General features: G+C 37.6%; 1 protein-coding gene across 5 annotated transcripts in view; it reads right to left on the bottom strand.

Annotated features, from left to right (window-relative positions):
* bcas3 (BCAS3 microtubule associated cell migration factor) overlaps window positions 1-26,821 on the bottom strand; it is a 521,508-nt gene that overhangs the window by 409,132 nt on the left and 85,555 nt on the right. For all 5 annotated transcript variants that reach the window (XM_030152118.1, XM_030152121.1, XM_030152122.1 and 2 more), the window contains exons 12-13: window positions 25,153-25,323; window positions 20,219-20,312 (exon numbers count right to left, since the gene is read on the bottom strand). In XM_030152118.1, the coding sequence (XP_030007978.1) occupies window positions 20,219-20,312; window positions 25,153-25,323 (265 nt within the window). The remainder of the gene's footprint in view (window positions 1-20,218; window positions 20,313-25,152; window positions 25,324-26,821) is intronic.

Raw genomic sequence — 26,821 nt, 5'->3', positions numbered from 1 at the left:
GACCTGCTGGTAACATGCTAATGGCATGTTCTCTCTGTTGTGTTGTAAGTCATGGCATTTTGACCTGGCTAAAACATTTCAGTGTTTTTTTTGCTGCCTTTATATCAACCACTGACCACACCTAAAGTTACCAGTTAAATGTGACTCTGTACAAGAGATTTGACTCAATGTCCGACATTAAGGGGCTAGTTCAAACGCCAAGGTCACATGCGTCAGGAATGAAAATAAATAAATAAATAAAAAATACAGCTGTTAACTGTGTTACTCATCTCATGAGCAACATATCCAAAACAGGCACCTGAGCAAATCATTTTCTGGAAATTACACCACGTTTGCACCATGCGTTTTTAATGGTTTTAAGTATACAAGTATATACATACATACATACATATATATATATATATATATATATATATATATATATATATATATATATATATATATATATATATATACACACACACACACACACTTAAGGCTAGAGAGAGAGATTGATGAGTACTACTTTGTATGAAGTACAACATACCTGTGATGTATGTTGTATGTATGTACGTACGTACGTGTGTGTGTGTGTGTGTGTGTGTGTGTGAATATCTGGTGAAGCCTTCTTCTTTACCAGTGTCTTCATATTCTGCAAGTGGTTGCAGTGCTAATTGAAGAAGGGAGGAGAGCATCGTCACCACCACACCACACTAATAAATGAGCAGCTTTCCTTGTGCTGGGCAGCAGGGTAGGTATTAGGGTTAGTGGGATGGGAACAGGCCTGAGTCATACACCTCTAATATTACAGAGAGAGTGCAATCAGACTAATTACATATTTATTGTCAACACAAATTGGTTTTATTTATATCTGACATTTTAATTGGAGTTTAGACAAGTTTGCCTGTGTGATCATCTTGACTTCTAATTAAAAGGTTGAGTGTCATATGCAGTCTGAGACTTTTTTTTCTTAGATAGGCTTAGAAAGGCCAGACAGTGTCAGCTGATTTCTTAGGGACATAGTGAAAAAAAAAAACAACTTAAGAAATTGGGTGTACTTTTCAGATTTTTTGGGCATTACATATTTGTTTCATTTGTGGTAGTATTGTAGCCGGGAATTACTGGAAACTAAAAACATGATAAAATTGGTTAAAAAAAAAAAAAATGTTAGAAGAGGCAAGAATCTCTGTAAACCAGCCGATGTAACAGAAGAACTACAGAATCTAAATCACATTTCTTGGAAGTAAATCCAACACAGAGGAAACTTATAACACTGGCTGTAATCTATTAGTGGAAAACTGGTTGGTTTGAACTACAGAAGGCTTGGTTGGTAAAGTTAAAACAGTCCATAAACAAGAGAGTTTGTTTAACACTTAATACTTTCTACCATCTTCCACTTATGTTTCTAATCTTCCCTTAGTATTTCTAGCTCTCAGTAATGCATGTTACCCTGTGGTAAATGTTTTTAACCATTAGTGCTTTTTTTAAAAAAAGGCAAAACAAATTGGGAAGCCCATAAGGATTTCAATGAATGCCAGTGGGCACACAAGAGACCTACCAAGTCTAATGAGAGCCAGTTATTTCACTTATTGCATATTTTCACACGCTGTTACCAAGCAAACATAGATGTAAACAATATAGAGGCTTCCAATTATCTGTTCGGTGAGAAATAGTGAGTCACCTTTTTTTTTTTTTTCTTTTACAAATATAGTGACACAGATCTATGACACATCTATTTCCAGGAACTCTGATGGTTTTATTTAGAGGGGGTTTAGTTATATCTGCATTTAATCATTTAAAACTACTAGTAAGTGAACCACTTGTTTATCATATGTGATTTCTATTTTTCTACACTTTGGTGTATGATCTATAGATCTAAAGTGCACTGTGTGATGCAGTGGCCTGGAACCTCACCTACGTGTTTTCTAGAAATTCCTTATTTTTCAGCTTACATAAACCAAATTCACAGACCATAGTGTCTTATCTCTCTGAACATCCTCCACTTTATATGGTCCAGGCTGAAAAAGGCCAGAGAGGGGTGAGTGGAATGGCTTGTGGAGATGAGGGGAGGGAATAGGGTGAACAACTGAGCAAAAGAGGGGAAAAAAGGTGCCTATGGTTCATTTGATGTACAGCGGGCTGAAACCAAGGGTTATGTTTTTCTATGCGCTCCACAGTCAGACCACCTGTGAGCACTTAGATATTAATAGATATGAAAAAAGGTGTGTGTGTGTGTGTGTGTGTGTGTGTGTGTGTGTGGCTATGATAGCTGGGAACTTGCCATTAGTTTGATATTACTATGCTGGAACACTGGATCTGTTAACAGGGTAAAACTTGACTTGAAAGTCATGCCGACACACAATGGGCAGGCACCATAGCGGTCAAGTTCACAAAGCGTGACTATTCTGTAGGCAGAGCTCCAGGCTTGTTCTTTCACCACCTTAAGTGGAAAACACACTACTTGAGTGTGTTTTTATGAAGCATTTACATATTTGCACACTTCCTGCTTGAATTGTTTTAAAGAAGTGAGATGTTTTTTTTTGCCAAATGCCCGAACGCCGTCCGGTGGGTACAATACAGGATGAAATGAGGATATAAAATCATTAAGAAAGCCTCTGTTCTCACTTCACCTGCCAGAGTTCATCCAGCAATGCTTCAAACCCAATTTACTGCCTCTAATCCAAATTTCCAGCCAGTCCTAAGATGGCTTTGTTTTGTTTCTGTGGTTTCTCAACATGGGACAAAGATGTTCTCACAGCAGCTCAGAAAGAACTTTAACACCAAGCTCCTTTGAAGCTGTGTCTTAAAATCCCCAAAGCAAATTGCTACCATCCACAATCTCCTGATTCCGAATATGGGACTGTGATCAGCGCTTAATCCTCTTTCTGAGCAAACAGGCAGACAGTGAGGCTGGAGGGATAAGCTCTTTGCATTTACATGGTTTCTTTTAAATTTCTCAGTGTTGTGTTCTGCTGTATGAAATCCTTTTAAACATTCACAGCCACTGCTAAAGGTCTCACAGTGCTGCCATTGTCTATTGATTTAGAGGAGAGAAAGAAAAAAGTAATAGCTGTATGTCTGCAAAGTGAAATAGTACTGAAGATAACTATTCCCTTCAGCGCTGAATGAACTTGGTCACATGGAATTTACAGTGACTAATTTTTTTTGACATAATCAACAGCAAAATGAAACTTTGTGTTGAACTAACACCACCCTGGCCCATCTGGCAGGTTAGCGCATGATCCTGAGTCACTAACAGTAAAATAAACTGCTACATGGACCTGCGTGCAGAGGGTTTCTGGATGGTCTGCCATTCAGCCACGCAGTGGGTGGTGGTCAGTTTACAAATAATGAAAGCTGTGCAAGTTTTGATAAATAAAATTTTGCCTCTTACGCTGTTTATTCGATTTGCCAAAAGTGTGTCCAGCTGTCCACACGCTGTTCCGAGCCAGTTATTATCAGCACACACTAAGATTTCATTTCATTTTAGGCCATGATCTCTACTTCCTTTCCATGGAAACTGCAGCCAGTGTAAACAAGTCTCTCCTTAATTCATGGCAATAAGTAATTTACAACTCACCTCTTCCCCACAGCCACCCACCTACACATACCGTAAAGAAGTTACAAATGACCTGCGTGTTACCGCACTGTGTGGGCTGCGAATGACTCCACACGGCTGAGGTGTCTGATGTGTTGGTGAGCGTCGGACGAGCTTTCCAGAGACCCTGAGTCATGGTCAGTGGCTGATCCAATGATTTTTCCTTCCTCCAACCATGAAAGCACTTCTCACTTTTTTTACCAGAATACTTAGATGAATACTTTTCTTGAAGCCTTAATGTTACACTCATCTGGTAGACCTAATCTGACTTAAATACCAGTGCACAGCTACTTATAACAGCAACAGTGACAAGAGAATGGACAAGAGTTAAGTGTACTGTTTGGTTCACCCCAATCTAACACAGATTGTAGGTAAGAAGGGTTTTTTGGCCAACTGTTTGAAGCGAGGAGTTTACATTTTGGCCGTCACCATGTTGGCTGTTGGAAACAGATGTGATCATATTTGGATACAAGGATTGAGCTGTGGAAGCGCATATGATGGTGGATAAGATAAGGCTAAATGTTAGCTTACAGGCACAGTAAAACAATGAAACATTTGTGTAAAGTTATTCAGTCACTGGAGCTTTCTATTAACTCTGATCTCATTAATAGGGCTGGGTAAAAAAAATCCTTTTGATCAATTTTGCATCGATTTCTTTTTAATTTTGCATAATGGATTAATGGTGGATGAGATCGATTTTTCAGAGCGGGACCACGAGTAAATGACCCCGAAACCGCTGACGCGGAAGCACAGCCGGCTCCGTCTCACAAACCCCTCGCGGAGACGGAGCATCTTGGTCGTGCTCACAGCCGTTCTAGCATGGGAGGAACACAGAGGAAGGGTGGGGAAAACCCCTCAGTGGGATTCCTCCCAGCGTCAAACTGGAACTCACAGTGCGGAGGAACTGGCCAGTAGAGGCGGGTCACAGAAGCCAGTCGTTCTAGAACTATTAACTTGGATCACCTGTGGCTGAGGGCGGAGTTAGAGGAACAGTAAAGCAGAAATCACGAAGCTCCGCCCACCCTCTCCCTCCAGTGAGTTTCTTGTACCACGGGCCCAACATGAGTCTGTTTCAGGGGCCAAACTGGTGTCAGTGCCCCAGGGTGACAGTAATGAGCCTTAAGGCTGGAAGCAGCAGGTATAAAACAGAAGAAAGATGAAGAAGAAGTCTGTTCTGATCCACTGGAGAAACATGGACATGTTTGTGTCCTGTTCATTATTTCAGAGCAGATCCATCTGTTTACTGATGAAATGTCAGATTTATTTCCTTTCTAATATCAGTATTAATTGTGTGTTGCATGGCTGCAGTAGTCAAATAATCAAGTTACAACTCAAAATTGTACTTTGGTATCACTAAATGAATCTGAATCAGTCAGTTAATACCATAAAGAATCAAATTGAAACACAATCGATTCAGAACCTTATGAATCGAAATCTAACAGATTAAGGAAATTGGCCATGATACCCAGCCCTACTCATTAATGGCGAAAAAATGTAAAGATTTAACACCAAAATACTTTATAGAGACCCAAAATAAACCACGACCTCAATGACTCCTAAGAAAATTTAGTTTAATGCATATATTATTTGATGTAGGTCAACTGGAGCCGGGACTTTTTGGAGCAGTATCTGTTGGATATCAGCAGTATTGCACTGTCCACCTACTGGCCAGCCACCTAATCCACATCTGTCCTCAAGTCAAATGGATTTTTAACCCCATTTTTCCAGTAAAACACTTAAACACATCTTTCAAAGAAAAAGAGAGAGATTGAGAGAAAAGTCACATACTGAGAACTGTGGTGGTCTTCTTATAAATGATCGTATTCATTTTTATCTTTTATCCATTCCACACTGAACAGTGATATGTGTGGAAGTGTTGCATTTATACACAAAAATACAATGACTACTTGAGAATATAGTTCTGTCATAACATAATTAATGTTCTTTATGCACTTTTGTGTATGGTTAACTGTTTACCTGCATCTGAAGAGCCGGTTTACACAGATTCTTAGCCTCCTCAATCTCCTCAATCCAAAAATGCAAAACTGTACTTCTATTGTGACGTAAGCCAGACAAAATAAGTGAAATATATGCAAGTACGAGTGAGTGTGTCAGTATTTTGTCCTTTGTGACTCGGATATTTCAGAACTGTAATCTTTTTAAAGTTTTGAGGTATTAGTACTTCTTGGACAAGATAATACACTTTCATACCTCTTTTATAGTGCTGAGTTTTTTTTCCTGATTGGAGTGTGTAATATTTACAGTGGTCATAGTGAGACATTCAAGCATTTACAACACACTGTTACTTTCCCCTCTGTTCTTCTGTTACCAAGTAATTTAAGACTGTTTAAGACTTCAGTTCTACTCAACTTCACAGGTTCCTGATGCGTTGTCATTTTGATTTAAAAAAAAAAAAAAAAATGTGTTTGTTAAGATCAGTAACAGGCTGAGATGTTACACGCAGATCTAAGCAATGGTTGTAGATGTACATGTTGGTCAAAGTGAGCAGACCAAACATTAATCTAAACAATGTAATCCAAAATTTCCCAAAAAATTAAGAAAGATAGCAGATGTCAAAACACTCTGATGGAAGGCTCTGTACTGAAACACACCAGCATACTTAACTTGAAAACTTGAAATATGATAGTTTTCTTTTTTTTGGAACAGTAAGTTTAGCACTTTAAAAAAGATTTATTCATCACTTTCCTACATTCTGATCCATGCTGTAGCTACAAAATAATAACCAATACTTGTACAGCACTGTTGTTTACAAATATCTGTGAAGGCAATAAATACCATAAAATGTGATTTTGTGCAAACAGATGCTCTTAGTCGTCCAGATCACAGGATGTACAGGTGACCATTTCACTCAGCCTTTTCCTCATTTCAACAATCTGTGTGTGACTGTTTAGAAACTCTCCCTTGTTACATCAAAGAACCAGCTCTGATTTAGGAACTACAGGAACTACAAAGTTTTGACAGAACTTTTTTTTTTTTTTTTTTCATACAGTGTTTTCTTTTGCGGGGGTTTAGTCGTCGTCATACCACAACTCACTTGAGCAAATGTTCAACCAACACAAGTTTCTGGTGCTGTTGCTGTATCCTGCAATTCATTTAAGAAAATACAATCCAAAAAAAAACAACCCAACCCCAGTGTTTTTCTTTCCCAATTCCAGATTGAATGTGGATGGTGCAGGACCACCTTTAGCAAAATGAATACAGCAGGTCTGGTTATACACAGTTACACTCTTCGTAGAACTGTCTGATCATGTCACTTCTGATTTCAAATACCAAATATCACCTTGGGTTGGAGAACATGTATGCCTTTGTATTTTTAATAAATCTATTCATATTAATGGCACATTAAAGCAAAACATTTGTTATTCATTTGATTGTAAGAGTTTTAGTTTAAAATGCGTCCTTTATGTTTTTTGAGTATAGATACAGTTGTCCCTCACTATAACGCTGTTCACCTTTCACAGCCTCACTCTGTTTCGCAGATTTGTTTAGTGCAATTTTGCATGCTTTTTTTTTTATTTTTTTTTTTTACAGTGTATGAACGTGCATTGAGTTCTGCATCCTGATTGGCTAAGGGACTGTAGACCATTGTCAATCAATCTCCTCCGTGCCGTGTCTCCTGTACAGTACAGAATGCGGTCAGCTTGCCAAATTTACATAAATTTTCGATTGCAACCCATAACTATGTTCTTCACTCGGAAAAAGACAGCTGCACCAAGGCCTTCAGTGGAAAAAGACGCTACAGCAGAGCGGCGCTAGGACGAAGAGGCACGGTCAGAGGAACTGTGAAATACGCTTGAGTCACCATTAAGAATTTCTTATGTGTCCAACCTCGTGGGTTGATCATTAAAATTAAATTTGTTATTTCTAAAAGTGATCATATTTATTTATAGGAAAACGTTTATATTTTTATTTCTCAAACAAAAGTTTGGGCCTGAAAACAGGTTTTGATCTTTGGTTTCATTCTATAATACTGTACTTATTTTTTTAAAATCTACGAAGGTTTGAACTTTGAGAGTGTTTAAACAAGAGAGAAATGAGAGAAAATGTCAATGCCTGTCTGAGAAAAGTGTATAAAGTGTGTGGTGAGGGGTTTCACAGCCTTAAAACATATATAATAATTGTAAAAAATAAAGGTGACTACTTTGTGGATTTCGCCTATTGTGGGTTATTTTTAGAACATAACCCCTGTGATAAACGAGGGACCACTGTATTCAATTTTTTTTTTTTTTTTTTGACGTTCGCTCCTTGTAAAAGGTCCCTGACATTGATGTTATTAATTAATTTAACTTAAAGAAGTTAATTTGTGACTTTTACATCAAAATTGTAAAGGAGAAGAGAAGTGTGACCCAGGATTGACAACTTAAAAACCTTTGCACAACACTAGGCTATTTCAGTAAAGGTAAATACCATTTCCAAGTTTAATGACAGTGATTTGAATGTCTAAGTGAACACCAGACTCAGAAATGGACCATCTTCACCAGTCAAAATAATGGCAGTGGCATCACAGAGACGTGCAGACTAGCTGTTGTAAATCAAATCAGAGCATGGCTGTGAGTGTTAATTACTATCTTGGTGTGAAGACACAACTCAATCCATGCTAAATGTGCGGCTATAAATGTGTGGCTCGGTGAAGCTGCTTGTGTGTGGGAATTCCCCTCGTGTTCAACATGTGCGTGTGGGTCCAGGGTTTTTCGGCGACGGCCTGGTTTCTTTCACACATCAGTAAGATGGAGAGACAGAGTTATTACACCACGGAGAGCAGCCTTCACGGCACAGCTGCCTCCATGGTCAGGCTCAACGGGCCAGGCTATTCATTAGACTGGCCTGTTACTAAACCAGGGATATGGTTTATGGGACAGTTCCGTGTGGGGAGAGATTCCGTCTTGATTCATCTGCCATTACTCCTGCCTTTGATGGGGTATTCAAAACTTCCATATTCAGGGCATTTAAAAGGCTGCACAAAAATGCAAGTACTGATTTTGTGGTACACATAATGTGTTTTATGGAGCTAACAAAGTTAATTCAAGTGAGCAGACGTTTTTTAAAACTCCATTTAGTCTGAATACCGTTAATGTGACTCATAATAAAAGTACAGGCATCAAGGTAACTGTAAGTCATAAAACTGACTAAGCCAAAGGTCAGTTATACATGTCCACCATCAACAAAAGACAGATTTTAAGAGAAGCTCCTTAAACAGCACTTAGTTTTTGGAAAACTTATGCACGCGGTCCAAATGAACTCCATCCATTAGAGCGCAAACACAACCAATCACAGCAGGTGTGCAAGGCTCTGTCTGCTCTGAGGTTGTAAGGCTGTCAAAATTAGAATTGCGAATGTCAAATAAAATAAGATAAACATCATTATTTCGAAATTATTGAATAGCTCATCCCAGCTCGTATTCATTTTCCTACAGTTAGTCACTACTTTACGAAACATGTCTGAGAAGTGTAAGCACTGATGAATCACCAGTATATAAAAAAGACAGGCTATATTTGAGAGGTACTTTGTTGTTGTTTTTTTTTTTTGTTTTTTGAAAGACAGGATGGAACTGTACCATTTGTGGTGAAAGCCAGGATAATGATGGCATGAAGCCGCGCAAAATGAAACAACAATACAAAAGAAAACAACACCAGGCCATTGATGGAAAACCAACAAACCAAGAGAAGTTTTTCCTCAGACCAAGATGAGGACAGAGGATGATGTATACTGCACAGACTGTCAGGTCTTTTAAGGACCTCTGATTTGTGATACAGGGCTGCATACATTAAACTGAGCTGAATTTAATTACATTTTTAGTGGGGTTGCAAAACAAAAACAGAACTTGCCCACACTCAAAAACCCTCGGCCTTCAGTCCACACCAAAGTGTTTGCACATACAGACGGACAGATGAACAGACAGACGGATGGTGAACTGATGACAATACCCTGCAGCGAGGCCATAGGGTAACAAGGTTGGGAACTACTGTTTTAGACACTGTGGGTACCCGTATGATGCCTGAAAGGCAAATTTAGCTTTTTAAACAAAGTACTAGTGTTGTTGTCAAGACCGGCTAGACCGAGACCAAGACACTGCTGAGACCGAAGGGTATCAAGCCCAAGACCAGGCTCAGGACTACATCACTAGAATGGACTGCTGTGACTTCATGGTGAACCCTATGACTGTACTAATACTTACAAGACACTGACCAAACTGATTCCAAACTACTGAAATGCTTGATCTTATTGGGTACCAAATTTCAAGACTAAAAGTACCGTACTTTCCGGACTATAAGCCGCACTCACCCCGTCTCCGACATCTCACCATCGCTTCATTGATGCCAAGCTTACATGCAGCAGCTCTATTTCCCGCTTCGTCAGCCGGATCAATCGTTAGTCCAGAAAACATAAATTAGCCGCATCATTTTAGAGCCGCGGGTTCACAATGTGTGGAAAAAAGTAGCGGCTTATAGACCGGAAAGTACGGTAAATCTCATCAGTGTCAGTGCAAATGTTAACTTCAAGTTGTGGTAAATGCCAAGAAAGTACAGAGTGTGTTCTGCACTCCAAAAAAAAAAAGGTTGATAAAAGCACTTATGATTCGTTCAAAGTCCAAAATGCAGAGTAAAAGACAAGAAGAGTCTAAGGCCTTTTGATTATGATCATCAAAAATCTTCATGATGACTCCATGATTTAATAAAGCATTTTCAACATCTATCTCAGAAAGCCTCAGGCTGCTTTTGACTGCGGCTCTATATTTTGGATTTCCACTCGTACTGAAGTGGATACTCACAGGGCTCTCTCTTAGGTTTGCTTTTTCAAAATGGAAAATTGGTACAGAAACATTGGAAATAATAATAATAATAACAATAATAATAATAATAATACTTTATTAATTTACAATAAAAAAAATATTTAGCATTTGGTATTAAAACTTTTTGAACAATACCCAGCCCTATGTCCTGACACTGAAATCTGAGGAATAATCTGTGCAATATTTAACATGTAAAATAAATTGTGCTAACTTGTCATAAAACTTCATCTTTTGACCTTCCCATTTATATTTATTTATATATTTGCTGGTTGACCTGTATTACAATGTGATGTTACTGCTATTATTTGGGTCTTCTACCTCTGCATACAAAACACCTCATCCTTATCAGACTGACAGAAGTTGCAGAGGGAGCTTTATGAAGCACAGAGCCGTCATTTGCTTGATCAATCACCCCACCTAGTGCCAGTCACAGTCAAAGAAATGCACAACTTGCTGGACAATGTCTCTGCCATCAAAACATGAGTGTATTTTGACCTTGGCATCGTACCCAATAATCAAGTCAAGGATCGTTAAGGACGGGTGAAGAGGACGAGACGTGAAAGAAAACAAGCACACACACATTGCAGCTGTTAAAGAGAGCGCTTTGCCACTGCACTTCATCTGCGTCCCTCTAATTACACCACTAGGAATAGATCCACAGATCCGAAGCGCCACAGAGCGCCAGCCACCACACCAAGCACTGGCGGCCACCGGTCCACCCTCTGTAGAGCCGCCAACACACACAAACCACTGGGGTTTCTTACATAACTCTTCCCAGCGAGAACTGCTCGGCTTTCCAGGCCCTGTTTGAGTCATATCATTGTTTCCTGCTCAGTCTATCGCCGTTGTTACTGGGCTGCTGAACCTGACCACTGGGAATGGAAGGCAGTTCAGTAAGAGACACTCCTGTAACTGCTTGGAAAGAGATCCCTTAGCGCCATACTGATGAAGTCGTCAGCCAGGATTTGGGCACTGATCAGATCAAGAGGTCTCCAATTATTGCACAGTCCCAAGTAAGCAGCTTAGACATGCAAATGAATAAACAAATAAAGACTGATGAAAGCCTTCTTGTATTCAGAACCATAGAAAAGGAGACTGTAGAACAGTGGTTTCCAACCTTTTTTGGATCATGACCCCATTTTAACATCACAAATTTCTGGTGACCCCAGACATACAAAACAGAGACTTTTTTTTGCTAAAATTAATTTGTTTTTGATCATGTAATATTTTTCTATACTATGTTGCAAATAAATGTTAATTTTACATGACATTTAGTCTACCGTACTTTCTGGACTATAAGCCGCTACTTTTTTCTCTTTTTCTCGTTCTTTGAACCCTGCGGCTTATACAGCGATGCAGCTCATGTAGAGATTTATACGGGCTAACATCCTCCAGGGGGCGCTCTAGCAGGAAGTGCAAAAGCGAGACAGACAGGTGGAAGAGGTGATGAAGAGAAGTTTTAATCTGAACTTTTAACAATCATTTTGCGTGTCATGCACAAACCCTCATCATGGAAAACACACGAAGAAATGCAAATTTTGCAGCTTTTAAGTTAAAAGCAATCAATGTGTCTGTAAAGAAGGAAATAGAGCTGCAGCACAGAAGAGACACTGAACGACAACGGAGGAGAGATGTAGAAGGAGTGTGACGGCGCCTTTGAGGATGTTCAACTCCAACACTGAAGAAGACGACTGCAGTGGTTTAATGAGCAGAAGGAAGAGGAAGAGACAGATCTATGACTTTTGTGGGTTTTTGAACCAGCCTGTTCCTGCTGTTTTACTGCCGTGTTACAGACACTGTTTGGAAAAAAGCAGTTAAGGTATGGAAAAAATGATCTAAATAATCGTTTTGTTTACCATCTGTCTGTGTAAATATCTCATGTCATAACATGGACACCTGCGGCTTATAGCCCGGAAAGTACAGTATATAATGTATATTATTGTGAACGGAGGCAGTAAATCCAGGTGTAGATTACTGCACAAAGTGAGAATTTGATTTTCCTTGGTCAGGATCTGTCCAGTCAGTCCAGCTGTGATTTACAAGGAGGACAATTAATACTGAACAAACAAGAACTGAAACTATGAATTATGAAAGAGCTGCAGCATCTGAAACTGACCACAATGAACATTTGACAGACAAACAGAACCACAGTGCTGCAGTTTCAGATTCACAATTTGTCATGTCTGTTATGGATTAGGATTTTTTTATTAGTAAATTTTTTGTTTTGTTTTTTTTATTAATTACTAGAAATTTCAGGTGACCCCATTTGAACTCCAGGCGACCCCACATGGGGTCCCGACCCCAAGGCTGAAAAACACTGCTGTAGACTGTTCATTACATACGATAACTGCAGCAAATAGAAAGGACAAATCTGTAAATTTTGGCTGTGCGTGTGCTACAGTTTGACATCCTGACTCAAACAGTTATTAGAATTTTGGATTTGGCTCAGACTAAATAAACAGAAAGATTCAAAATGAATATGGAAATGAATGTTGCTCTGTTGAAAAGGTCACAAAGGATCCATGCAGCATGCCAATCCAGCACCAACAACACACTGAAGCTGAGCTTAGACATGAAAAAAAAGAAAAAAAAAGAAATACATCAAAGATATTTTGCTTTCTAAATCACATGCACACAAATGTGAGTATGTGAGAGTGATTTCCAATTGGATTTTGTGAGGGAAGGAAAAAAAAAACTAAAACTAGTGAAGTTTTGTTTCATCTGAATTCTGCAAAGAAGAAACTTACGCAGGTTTAGTGTTGTGATGAAATGAAGTGGAGAAAAAAACATTGCTGATTTCTCTCTAGATAGATTTCTTCACATTGATTTCTGCTGATGTTGTCATCTGTCTTATTAATATGTTTTTTGTTTTTTTTATTAAGTCATTTAATGATATAAGAACAGATGAGTGAGAGCTGTACTGACCAAATGCTGTCAAAAATCCATTAGACACAAGGACAGACAAAGATCATGCGGTTAGCCATTGGGTGGACTTGACACCCCTGTGTGTCTTTTACACAAACTCTGGCTCCAAACTGCACCACAGAAGCAACCGATGTTCAAACTGCTAAAGTTTTACTTCACTTTTACCTATCAGAATATGTGAATGCAACTTCCACTGTTATAGTGTCTGCAGTGAAGAAAAAACAGCCCATAAAATGTGGGATTAACTAATAACTTTGCAGAAATCATCCTTATTCTGTTTAAAGACAAAGAAAGCGGTATAAGAAGCAAAGTAAAGAAGGATCGGAAGCAACATGTCTGAAAACCATCAAAGCCCATAAAACTCAATGCTAAATAAAGATTATGTTTTTTAAATTTCTTTTAAGGAAAATATCCTCATCGCTGCTGGATTTAATAAAGATTATGTCAAGTTTTTCTTTTTTTAATTATATAAACTGTTGGTGTATTAAATGGTGTATCAAAAACAGACTCTGAGGCTAATGTGGCTTAGTAAAGTCTCCTCAACGACATCATTAAAACTGGAGTCACTGTCTGTTTTCACATTTTCTAAAGTTCCTTAAAAAAAACCACAGCACTGTAAGATTCGGTCAGCAAGAAATTGATGGCAAACTTAAGTGCCTGTTCTGAATTTGCCTTTATGTGAAATAACATCATCTGTTCAGCTGAGGATTGATAAAAATGACAGTTTTAGTGAAGGTGCCGACGGGCGCAGATGGACTCTTTCTTTGTCTGAAATCTCCTTCTGTTCCTGCTCAGACAGACCTGCAGAATTGACTCATACATGTAGGTAAGTGAAGGATTCCTGAGCTTTAGAGGTCAATGGGTGAGAACCGTCTTTCAGCAGCTCCTTTATTAACTATACTCATGCACGCTCAACACACATCCTGCAAAACACGGACACTCACACTTAAATACATGCACACTCCATGGGGAACAGGAAAATACCCATACGAACAAATCCGTTTCACAGACAAGTTGCCATATTAAAAAATACAAAGCATCTAGTGTTTCTTCCTTTAGGATGTGGCGATAAGTCCATATTTTCCATGCTTGATATTCTAAATGTATGCCCTATCTACACTAATATACATGTTTATCTAAACAGTTAGTATACCCCACTGTTTTTTTTCTTTCTTAGACTATCCAAACCACAGTTTTCACAGCACTGTACAAATTATAAGGCAAATATGACTGTATGACTTAAAAACCATTGTTTCTTACAGACTTGAACTGTCAACTTCATGAACCTTCACATAATATTGAATATATTGAAGATACAGAGGCTTTAATCAGTTGCAAAGTTAACGACAATAACAGATTAAGGCAGTGTTTTTCAACCTTGGGGTCGGGACCCCACATGGGGTCGCCTGGAATTCAAATGGGGTCGCCTGAAATTTCTGGTAATTAATAAAAATAAAAACTTACTATTAAAAAATATATGGTGAGTTGACAGAGACAATCACAATCCATAAAAGACATGACAAACTGTGAGTGTGAAACTGCAGCACTGTGGTTCTGTTTCTGTGTCAGATGTTCATTGTGGTCAGTTTCAGATGCTGCAGCTCTTTCATAATTCATAGTTTCAGTTCTTGTTTGTTCAGTATTAATTGTCCTCCTTGTAAATCACAGCTGGACTGACTGGACAGATCCTGACCAAGGAAAATCAAATTCTCTCTTTGTGCAGTAATCTACACCTGGATTTACTGCCTCTGTCCATAATAATATACATTATATAGACTAAATGTCCTCTAAAATTAACATTTATTTGCAACATAGTATAGCAAACTACTACATAATCAAAAACAAATTCATTTTAGCCAAAAAAAAAAAAAAACCTCCATTTTGAGTGTCTGGGGTCACCAGAAATTTGTGATATTAAATTGGGGTTATGATTCAAAAAAGGTTGGGAACCAATGGATTAACAGATAAACTGAAGTTAAATTAGGTTGTTGAAGTGTATTCTTTATATTATACAGATTTTACAACCCAGATGTGTAAATGTGTCTGTCTCCAAAATGTGTTGTTTCCTGCTGATCTACTGTAGGTTATATTCTCACCTATATACTGATATGATACAGTCAAGTAACTGACAATATGAGCAAATCTGGGTCTGATGTAGTTGTATCCTAATGTCTTTGTTTTCCACAAGGATATATACGAAGCAGTTTTTTAAAAAAAATTTCACTTTGGAAGGACTTTTAACAAATATCAGTTTTAGGGAGGACTAAAATGATGTCCACATGAGGACACAAGGCCTAAACTTAAGGGAAAAAATTTTGTTTTGTAAAATATCTGCATTAGGGTAAACGGGCAATGAGTCATTTAGAAAATCTCATGTGGAAAAAGTCACACTGCTTTGATTTATCACCTACAGCAGGGGTGTCAAACTCATTTTAGTTCAGTTCCACATACAGCCTAATATGAAACAAAGTGGGCCGGACCAGTGAAATAATATAAATAATAGGATAAGAACTGAGAAATAATACGAACTCCAAAGTTTTCTTTATGTTTTTGAGTGAAAAAGTAAAATTCCGTAATTATAACGTTTACATCTACGAACCGTACATGACGTAACATGAACAAATATGAACAACCTGAAAATTCTTATGAAAAATAAGTGTAATTTTCACAATATTACACCTCAGTTTATCATTTATACATGTGCATCACAATTTACAGATCACAGTGGATCTACAAATACACAAAACATTAAATAACAGACAGAATATTGTTCAAATACTACATACTTCTCTTAAGACATTTCAGGTTGTTCATATTTTTTGTGAAAGCCAGTCTGCAAATGTAAACATTTTTGTGTAATTTTACTTTTTTGACACTAAAACAAAAAGAAAATAATACCTTTTTTCATTATTTATAGCTTATTATGATAGTATTTGACTGGTCTGACCCACTTTAGATTGAACATCTTTGACTGATACTATCTTCAGTGTAATTTTTGCATTTCACAAATTCATCCCAGGGGCCAGATTGGACCCTTTGGCAGGCCGGTTTTGGCCCCCGGGCCGCACGTTTGACACTTGTGACCTAGAGCATGAATATATATAACATATAGTGAATATGCATAAAACTGAAGGACAGGTTAAGTTTGTACTTAACCAAATACCCTTCACCCTGCTGGGAACAGATCCTCAGGCAGACAGACTCTGTAGAAACAGTTTCCAAATGCACCAATGCCAAGAAATCCCTTCACACTGTATACATGGGATCATCTGTTCAAGTCCCACAGATACACCTACATGAAACAACTACAAAAGAAATGGACATTCCTGCTCCGATAGCTAAAAAAAACACATTCTCTCCATGGGGTTCTACCAGAATCCTCGTGTTGTTGTTGTCAACAGTTTTCATTTGGTCTGAAGAGTGCCCAACTGTGTGTCACACTACCTGAGGAATTCTCTGTCACACATGGTGTGGGAAACTCTCCCCACTCCTGTTTAATTTTTATACCAAATTGTTGAGTATTGAACTCAATAATGTTCCAGTTGGTTGTTGTTGTTCGGGAATTGTTGTTAATCATGTGATGTATGCAGATGATACAGTCTTAATTGCTCCATCTACCAGGGGCGTCCAGCAGCTGCTCAACACTTGCTCCCAGTCTGGTCAGTCTCATGATATTTTATTTAACTCTGATGAGTCAAAGATTATGTTGTTTGGCACAAATAGTTTCAGTGTAAAAACTAAACTTGAGTTGAAAAAGCTTCCATTAGAATATGTCCAAACCTACAAGGACCTTGGACAGATTGTATCTGATCATCGTAGTGATGATAATGACATTCAAACTAAGGTTAGGAGTCTTTATGGCAGGAGGAATTTTAACTCTTGCAGGTTTTATTTTTGTTCCACTACCGTTAAGAATAAATTGTTCATATCTTTTTGCTGGACTCTTTATCTCTGTTACTTATGGGTTAATTTTAAACGCTGTACTGCTCACTCAGTCAGAGTTGCTTTTAACAGAACATTCCGTATATACGTGGTTTTTATCGGAGCTGTAGTGCTAGTGGTATGTTCTGTTTTAATAATGTTCGCTCTTATTATGAGATGTTACGGAAAGCAATTTTGAATTTTATACTACATTTAAGTCATTCTAGAAATGTTGTGATTTTTACAATTGTTAACTCTGACTTTTATACTGATTCTACATTTGTTAAATACTGGCACCAGCATCTGTATACTTGTTACTGAAGACAGGGTGTGTGCATGGGTGTCATTTTTTTTACATTTATAACCCTTTTTATTATTTTTTTTAATGCTCATTATACTCTATGGACTGTAACTATTTACATGTCTGATACAAATAAATAAATAACTAAACACCTGTAGCAGATCTGGTGAATACCAAGCAGTAAAACGAACATGTTAGGGACGATTGTTGTTTCAGTAAATCAGCCAATACTCGACGTAATGGAGAGACCACTATACGTTGTCTTCCCCTTTTAACTTTGAAATCAATGACATGTGAATGTATCAGTTATTTAATTCAATGAACTGTACGGTCAACATTAAGATAAATTTGCTGTGTTTGTCAGAGCAACGATAATGCTGGGAACAATTTCTTGGCCAGACATATACAAAATTAGGTCAGTTAACTGAAGTGACATTAGTTGAACTGATATTCTTACTTCCTGAAACCCCCTGGTTAATAATAATAATAATAATAATAATAATAATAATAATAATAATAATAATAATAATAATAATAATAATAATAATAATAATAATAAAAGCATCAATACTAAAAAATGAGGATACTCAGAAAAGTCCTAAATTGTGTGCATAAAATTATTTACTGTAAAACATTTACAGTGTCAGTAGATAGTGTAAGTATTTTAATGTACTATAAGTGGAATAAAATTGTGGAATAACAGTGGAATAAAACATGCACAAGTAGATTTATATTTAGGTAGAATACTTGAGTGGTTGTAGGTGGTGTTCAACACAAACCCTGGTACACTGGTCCACACAGGTTTAACACATCAGGCTCATTTCAGGGCTTGAACTGGGTCTGTAACACTCAAAGACAGTCAAGTTCTAAACTATCCTATGAATAAAATAAATATTATTCATACTAATATTTTAAATTATTTTAAGACTTTATATTTCTAAACTATATACAAGGGAGAGTCAAAAAGTTCTTAGACAAATGTAACATAAAGTTTGCCAAAGAAACAAAATTATTTTTCTGCTTTCTTGCTTCATTAGAGTCTAAACCAGGACTCTCAAACTCATGTTCTTTCAGGTTCCACATTCAGCCCGATTTGATCTCCAGTGGGACAGACCAGTAAAATAATAGCATAATGACCTTTAAATAATGACAACTCCAAAATTTTGTCTCTGTTTTAGTGCAAAAAGACCCCATAAAATCATGAAAATACTAACTTTTCTAAACCCTCCGAACAAAAAAGATGTGAATAACCTGGAAAAACTGAAATTTCTTGCAAAAAGTAAGTGCAATTTTAACAATACTATGCCTCGACTTATCATTTATACCAGTGCATTATGGATCGGATCTACAAAGACACTAAACACTGAGTAACTAGGGGTGTTAGAAAATATCGGTTGTGTCATATATTGTGATATTTCATTTCACAACACTGTATCAATATTAAAATTACTGTATCGATATTTTTAGGTATTTACTTAAATGCAGATATGGTGGAGGGTTTTTTTTTCCTTTATTGTTTATATCTTATTTATTATTATTTAACACTGTTTTATTAAATAATGGTTATTTGAAGCATCCTAAAAGCACTTTTTGCTTTGTGAGAGGCAGATGTTAGTTCCTTTGGAAGCTAAGAGAATTAGAAAAAAATTGTGACATAGCATTAGATCCTTTTCTGATCAAATAAAAATGTGTTTTGTTTTTGTGCATATTTCTGGTGTAATTCAATTCTTCCAGGAAATAATCTAAAACAAATAAACAAACACAAAAATTGACTTTTTAACAGTATCATGATATATTGTGATATATCGTATCGTGATCCTAATTTTGTGATTTGCATCATATCGCCAGATCCTTGCCAGTACACACCCCTATGAGTAACAGGCAGCAAATTGTTAAAATTGTGCCAAATTTTCTTTAGACATTGTCAGGTTGGTCATATTTGTTCAGGTTATTCACATTTTATTGTTTCAGGATAGTTTGTAAATATTGTAAATATTTTCATAATTTAATGTTAATTTTGGACAAAAACAAAGACAAAAATCTGAAGTTGTCATTATTTATAGGCATAGTGTAATATTATTTTTTCACATCTACCAAGAAGAACATACGGAGTCATTCGTTTTTGTCGGTTCTTCTGCTGTTATTATTTGACTGTAGATCATATTGGTCTGTATGTGGAACCGGAACTAAAATGAGTTCCACAGCCTTGACTGTGGAATTTTTGCACTTTGTAAATTCATCCCAGGGGTCACATTGGAACCTTTGGCGGGACGCTTTTGGCCCTTGGGCCGCATGTTTGACACCCCTGGTCTAAACCCTTTTTCAATCTGTTTCTATCAGTAGATTCCTTCTTTGTAGAGTTGCTGGGGCTGTGTACTGCTTATTTTGAAATTATAACATTTGCCTGAGAACTTTTTGACTTTCCATCATATACTTATGTACCTGTGTTTTGCACAGGTGACTGGTTTGTGTGAACACATTTAGAGAAAAGCAACATGGGTTTGTAGCGGTTGTACACGATATGTGACCGCTCACTGCTTTACATGTGATGATTGGCCATGTCCTGGAGAGTGACTATGGATTATTGAAATAAACCTGTGAATGGTGCGTTTTGATCCTGTGCTTTTCTATGTATGTGTTCCAGCTCCATCTAAAAAACTGTCGGTGTGTATGTGTGTCTTACCACTGGGGTTGAATTGCATACAGGATATGGGTTTGTCATGAGCTGGGAAGTGAGCCACCACTCCTTCTCCATCAGAGTCCTCACTCACCAGGACCTGGAATATACACACATACACACACACACACACACCGCATGCCGCCGCCGCCGCCACCACCACACACAAACACAGAAAGTCCAAATCATTTTCTAACACTGAGAACATGAAACCAAGAAGGGGACTTTCCCCTGGTCCAGAATTTCTCTTCACATTTTGGTGCGGTCTGTATCATCACACGCTGATATCATCACCACACTGAGCACTGGTCTTTTACATCAGACCACAGCGCTAAAGCTGGAACTTGAACCTTCCTGAATGTGTCATTGCCCTCTTGTGGATAGAAAAAAAATTAGCATATTAACTAAGACACAAAAGGCAACTGTTTCCTCTTTGTGTAGCATCAAAGACATTAGAGACGAGACCATAAAAATCAGAGCTACATTTTATTAGCTCTTGTGCTTAAGTCAGAGGCAGTACTGAGACCAGCGTGGACGGGGTATGGTCCAACAGCAGAGACAAGAATATGGACAAATTTATTTTGGCATCAATGTGGCTTTTCACATGTGGCTTTGACAATACCCTGTGGCAACGGGTTTTCCCGTAAACAGGCCGAAACTGGCGTCAAATCTAGCTTTGGCTTTCTACTTCTGAATGTTGCCTAAGAAAATGAAATTATAAGTCACTTCACACAACTACAGGCTGCTCCTAAATCTTTCTATGAAGTTTGTTGTGGGATCATTCTAACAAAGGCTAGACTGAGACCAGGAGCTGGCAAAAAACTCAAAGCTGAGATTTAGAAATATGAACGTTCGTTTAGTCCGTGTGTGTGTGTGTGTGTGTGTGTGTGTGTGTGTGTGTGTGTGTGTGTGTGTGTGTGTGAGAGAAAGCCTTTAAAACAGGGGTGTCAAACTTATTTTAGTTCAGTTCCACATTCAGCTAAATTTGATCTGCAGTGTGCCAAACCAGTAAAATAATAACATAATTATATATAAATAAGGTCAACTCCAAACTTTTCTCTATGTTTTAGAGCAAAAAAAGTTGATTTACATTATGAAAAGGTTTACATCCACAAACTATATTTTCAAAAGATGTGAATAATGTGAACAAACTGAAAAAAATGAGTGTAATTTTAACAATATTCTGTCTCAGTTTATCATTTACACATGTACATTAGAACTTACAGATCACAGTGGATCTACAAACACACAAAACATTGAATATCAGGCAGAATATTGTTAAAATTGTACTTACTTCTCTGAAGACATTTCAGGTTGTTCATATTTGTTCAGGTTACTTACATTTTTTGAGAAATTATACTTTGTTTTAGAGTAAACACATGAAAATATTTACATTTACAAAGAGAAAACTTTAGAGTTGTCATTATTTATATGTAATTATGATAGTATTTTACTGGTCCTGTCCACTTGAGGTTGAATTGGTCTGAATGTAGAACCTGAACTAAAAGGATTGTTAATATCTTAGTGTAATTTTTGCATTTCACAAATTCATCCCAAGGACCGGACTGGACCCTTTGGCGGGCCGGATTTGGCCCCCGGGTTGCATGTTTGACACCTGTGCTTTAAAACAAAAGTGTCCTCTAAAGAACCGAGTGTCTTACACAGAGGAAAGCGTGTGAACCTGCATGTTATAAGCCTGCTGTTCCAAATGAGGAAATTTCAAAACCTTGGAGAGATGAGAATATTGTAGACTTGTACAATGCCAGGGGAATTCACCTCTATCATATTCCTGACTTTCCCTATTACTTCTAAAAAAAAAATAAAAATAAAAATCACACTCCAACCCCCCATGTTAACTCCCTCCCCATCTTCACTCCTCCTCCTGCTGCTGCTTCTCCTCACCTCCTGGCTTTTCCCTCCCTCTGTACCTCCCTGCCTGGCCCAGTCAGTGTTTATGGCCAGTGTACAGTTACAGTGTGTCAGCCACTGACACAGTGCAGGCCTGCTTCTGAAGGCTTAGGTCCAGCTTATTGGAGAACACACTGGCTGCAGGGCGGCAGTGGAAGGGAAAAAGAGAAGGCACTGAGTGTGTGTGGTGACTATATCACCGACTAACTGTACTATGTATGCTAACACGGCTCATTAAAAATGTGACAGCTACTGCAGTGTGATTAATCACAGTTCGGCGTAGTTGACGAGAATTAAGGGGATAAAAGCTTTTAGCAGTTCTTCAGCTGTTAGAAGAGATTGTGTTGAAGGCGACTGGTTTGGTTCAAACCATGACTAGGTTAGACCCACATACTGGTATGCACAAAGCACTGCATATAGGCTGTACTGGGTGTGCAGTGTATCCAGATGGACATGAAGGAGTCTGTGCAGAGGAACTAAGGACACAAACCAAAAATGTAGTTTCTAAATTATGGATTTAACTACTTTACAGTATATTGCAACATATTTTTGACTGCACATTACAAAGTCAATGAACAGGTCTATTGAAATATATTTTAGTTTTGTCAGATACTGCCCAAATGAAAGTCAGATGAACCCTTCATTTATCGTCAGCAAAACTCACTACCTGATTTTAACACGTTATTAAAATGAGCTACGACTAATTATGTCCTCTTTTTTGGAGAATTTGAGCCTCTGAATTCAGCCGGGTATTATAGAGATCTCCTGGTCAGTGGAAATACTATGAATATCTTTAATTCAACAGTTTGACTATTAACACTTTTTAAGCTACAGACTCTGACATGAAATGTTTTAATGTGCGATGCAGCATACGTTAGGTGTTTTCTATTCTATTCTTAAAATGAGTTTTTCTGTTCTTTCCATCCAGATAAGGATGATGTTACAGTAGGAAGCACTTGCAAGTACAAGAATATTTGTCTTAATTTTCATGGCATAAAAAATTCATATTCATGTGATATGGAGCTAAGCCCTCCAGGAAATACAGAATACATGTCTGCAATTCTGTCCAGTGTTAAGATCATTCAAAGTATACCATCAGTATAAAGTGTTATATTTGGTGCATTTTTTAATTTGTTTTAATCTTCAAGATTGCTGAACAACCGACGGACATTAGAGTGGTCAAAATTATGTGAATTCTGCAATAAAATGTATTAAGTTAAAATTTCCAGCTTTCAAACCACAACTGAACCCCGTCATATATTGAATGGCTCGATCAATCAGCGCTGAATTCTGAACTCCACAGAACAGGGCTAGAGGCACTTGACAGTTAGATCAAGAGGTTCCGCTTTTAAATTATTTTTGCCAAGTAATTTCAGGATGCAAAACAAAGCAAAGAAAGAGGTCCGGTCCTCAGGAAGACAGTAGAATGGTTTTATGTTGCATAATGGCAAAACAGATGCTTAATCATGATCCCTGGATGTCATAAATGACTACCTCAGGGCTCACGGTTTTAGTACGTTACTTTTTATATTACTTATAAACAATATCATTCTTACAGATAAGGGTTTTAACATAAGAAATGTTACAGTTTTGTATGCCTAAACCCCAGACCTTCCCTCCTGATCATGTCTCCTCAATCACAGACTCATTTTAATGTTGCAATTGATGCACAGTTTTGGACACATTTATGTCAAAACAGCTTGTCAACAATTATCAATGCCCAGTATAGATTGATGAACTATAATATTCTACATCAATTATACCTTAACCCAGAAAAATTACATTCATTCAAATCTAAAACTGTGCTTCACATGTGCTTCAGATGTGATTCTGAAGTCGGTTCCTTTCTGCACTGTACCTGTAACCAGGATCACAGGGGTTATTGTTCCAGCGGACCCTCAACTTTGTTTAGTGGGGAACTTTACAAGTATTTGCAGTTCTCTAAACAATGCACAACTCAAATTTATGGAAGATGCTCTATGTGTGGCCAAGAAGTGCAGTGTGGTGTCATGGAAATCAGATTCCCCTCTCCTTACTGACAGTTGGTCTTTTGAGATGAATAGTAGCATTCCCCTGGAAAAAAAACACTTACTGTCTCAGAAAACGATATAACACCTTTTTGCAAATTAGGCAGCCGTATTTAGACCACCATTTGTATTGACCGTGCACACTGACTGATATATATATATTTTTTGTTTTTTTTTTGGGGGGGGGTGTCCTTCTTGCCTTGCCTTTTGTTATGTCTCTGTACTGTTGGCATGTTGATATGTTTGTATACATTACATAAATACCACTGAAAATGTTAAAAATTGAAAAAATCACAGACTTATTTCAAAAGCAGAAAACCAAAGTATATAATATTCTCCACTTTCACTAATGACTCAGACTCTCCTGTCATTTAAATCCTGTAATTACAGCACATGATCCAGTAACTACTTAACTTTACATATTCCTCATGTAGGGACTAATCTTGGCAATGGTGGTTTTAGGCACTGAGCACCTTTCAAATAGAAAGAGCCACACATTGCCCTCAAGCTTGATTCTTTCAAAAGTTTATATGTCTTCCTACTCCTTTTCGACCATGCAATATTCAGACTTGTATGTGCTTGAAGACAGATTCTGTCCATTTAAATGTTACTTCGTTTTTGTCTTAATTTGCTTTGTTTTGTTTTACTTTGTTTCTTTGCATGTTCGAAATAAATAAATTAATCAAAATCAAAACCCCTCCAAAGACTTCTAAGTTCTGATGTCTTAATATTTGATGCTCTCTGTGACTTGTGCAACTGCTGAATTGTTTATTTTTTTATGTTAACTGTGAGCTATGAATTTTCTTTTACACATTTACAATGAAAGAAGATGGAGCGTGTCCAGCATTACCACCTAAAAATAAAATAATTTAATATATGGCATAGTTGTTATTTCACATTTTGAAATGACTTAAACATGTGTATGCTGTGGTTGTGTAACTGTTTGGTGATGGTGGGAACAAACAGGAGCGGAGTGTTCATTTGGGACAAACTGCAGAAACTGACCTGTCCCTCTCCAACATTGTGTGTGTCGATGATGGTGACCACTCCAGGGTTGTGGGGGCTGCGTCGACTTGCACAGTGAGGTGTGCCTTCGTCATCTGGAGTGGCCGCTGGCAGTGTTCCTGCCAACTGGGTGACAACTTTACCCACCATCGTCAGACCTGTCTTTAGAGTCTGAAGAGACAAAGGAACAGATAACATTAGTGCCTCAGCATTAAAATACCGCTCTTATGTTGCTGAAAAATACTGTAATAATCCAGAAAAAGACTGAATAACAAAAAAAATTTGAAAAATAAATAAAATAAAAATAATGACTAATGCACCAGTAATGAAAGTGATCATCAGTCTACTGTTAAGCCAAATAAATCCTAACAATAACGATAATCTTTTATTTTCACTGTTCATACAGATTTTGGTGCAATGAGTTTTGGTGTTGTCAGGGTTTAATGAACAATGGGTCAATAATGTAAAGCGCTTTGGGTGTCTAGAAAAGCACTATAGAAGTCCAATCCATTATTATTATTTTTTTTTTCTGTACAAATAAATTTGATTTGAAAAGTTTAAGGTTAAATAACTTTACATAAAGGTTATGTATATAGTGTGTTAATGCATTTGTAAAGACACACTGACATATGGTTATGTACAACTAGCACATCAACCCAGACGCTAACTTAATGTTAGCTTTAACAAGAGCAGTAACAGTGAGGAGAGTAAAAGTCACAAAAAACTGTTAACTACACATAAAAACTCACAGGAATGGTCTACAAATACTGCTAAATCAATGCAGTACTAGTTAGTATCACAACTGAAAAATCCTATATCACATCAGTCCTTTCTTAAAAATACCTAAAACGTGTCTAATCTTAAAGAAAAAAAAACACCAACTGGCATGCAAGCTGCACTTCCTTTACTCACAAAAAATATTGATGCTTTGACTTGTAAAATAAAATAATAAGCAATAATCAAATTATGGATCAGCAGTTTTTGCTGGTGCACAATTATTTATTATTTCAATCAAGAATAACAATTTAGAGGCTGTATATGTACATCTTTATTCATTATATTTCAGTATGACATGGCCTTAAACATAAAGAAATGATCCCATCCTCCTCCACACAGTCTGTTTCTTTAAACAGCTGTATTCGATCTGCACCCCGGTCCAGTTACTGCTTAAAAGGCAGATCAGTGCATATCTAGTTCATAATACCAGTAGAATGTGATGAACCTCACATTATAGTTGAATTTTAAAGGATATTAAGCTTTTACGGGCTTTGAAAATGAGCAGAAGGGCCAAGAGTGTGAGTATAGTGTGTATTTGAGTGTGTGTGTGAGTGTGGATGCGTCGTGTTCACTCTCTGCCCGATGATGACTTGTAGTGCTGATGACTTGTAGTGCTGTAGCAGCCAGAGACACTTAACGTGTGTGTGTGTTATGTGTGTTATGTGTGTTTAGGCGTGAGGCTCCTCTGTGTCCGCTTAAGGCCCAGTCAGGGTGTCTGGCTCAAACACACCTCTGTGGCTCGATTGAGGGAAATGGATAGTGCTGCTTAAGTGGAGTCTATCTCACCTACTACACTGTCTTTGCCTAATGGAGTCCAATGTGTGTGACTGTGTGTCTGTGTGTGTGAGCGCCAAAGGGGCCCCGGAGAGCCTAATCAGGCATTCAGACGAGG

Source organism: Sphaeramia orbicularis, chromosome 13 (assembly GCF_902148855.1).
Source record: "Sphaeramia orbicularis chromosome 13, fSphaOr1.1, whole genome shotgun sequence".
Lineage (NCBI taxonomy): Eukaryota > Metazoa > Chordata > Actinopteri > Kurtiformes > Apogonidae > Sphaeramia > Sphaeramia orbicularis.
Note: the sequence above shows the minus strand (reverse complement) of the source record. Positions and strands in the feature narration are given on the sequence as shown.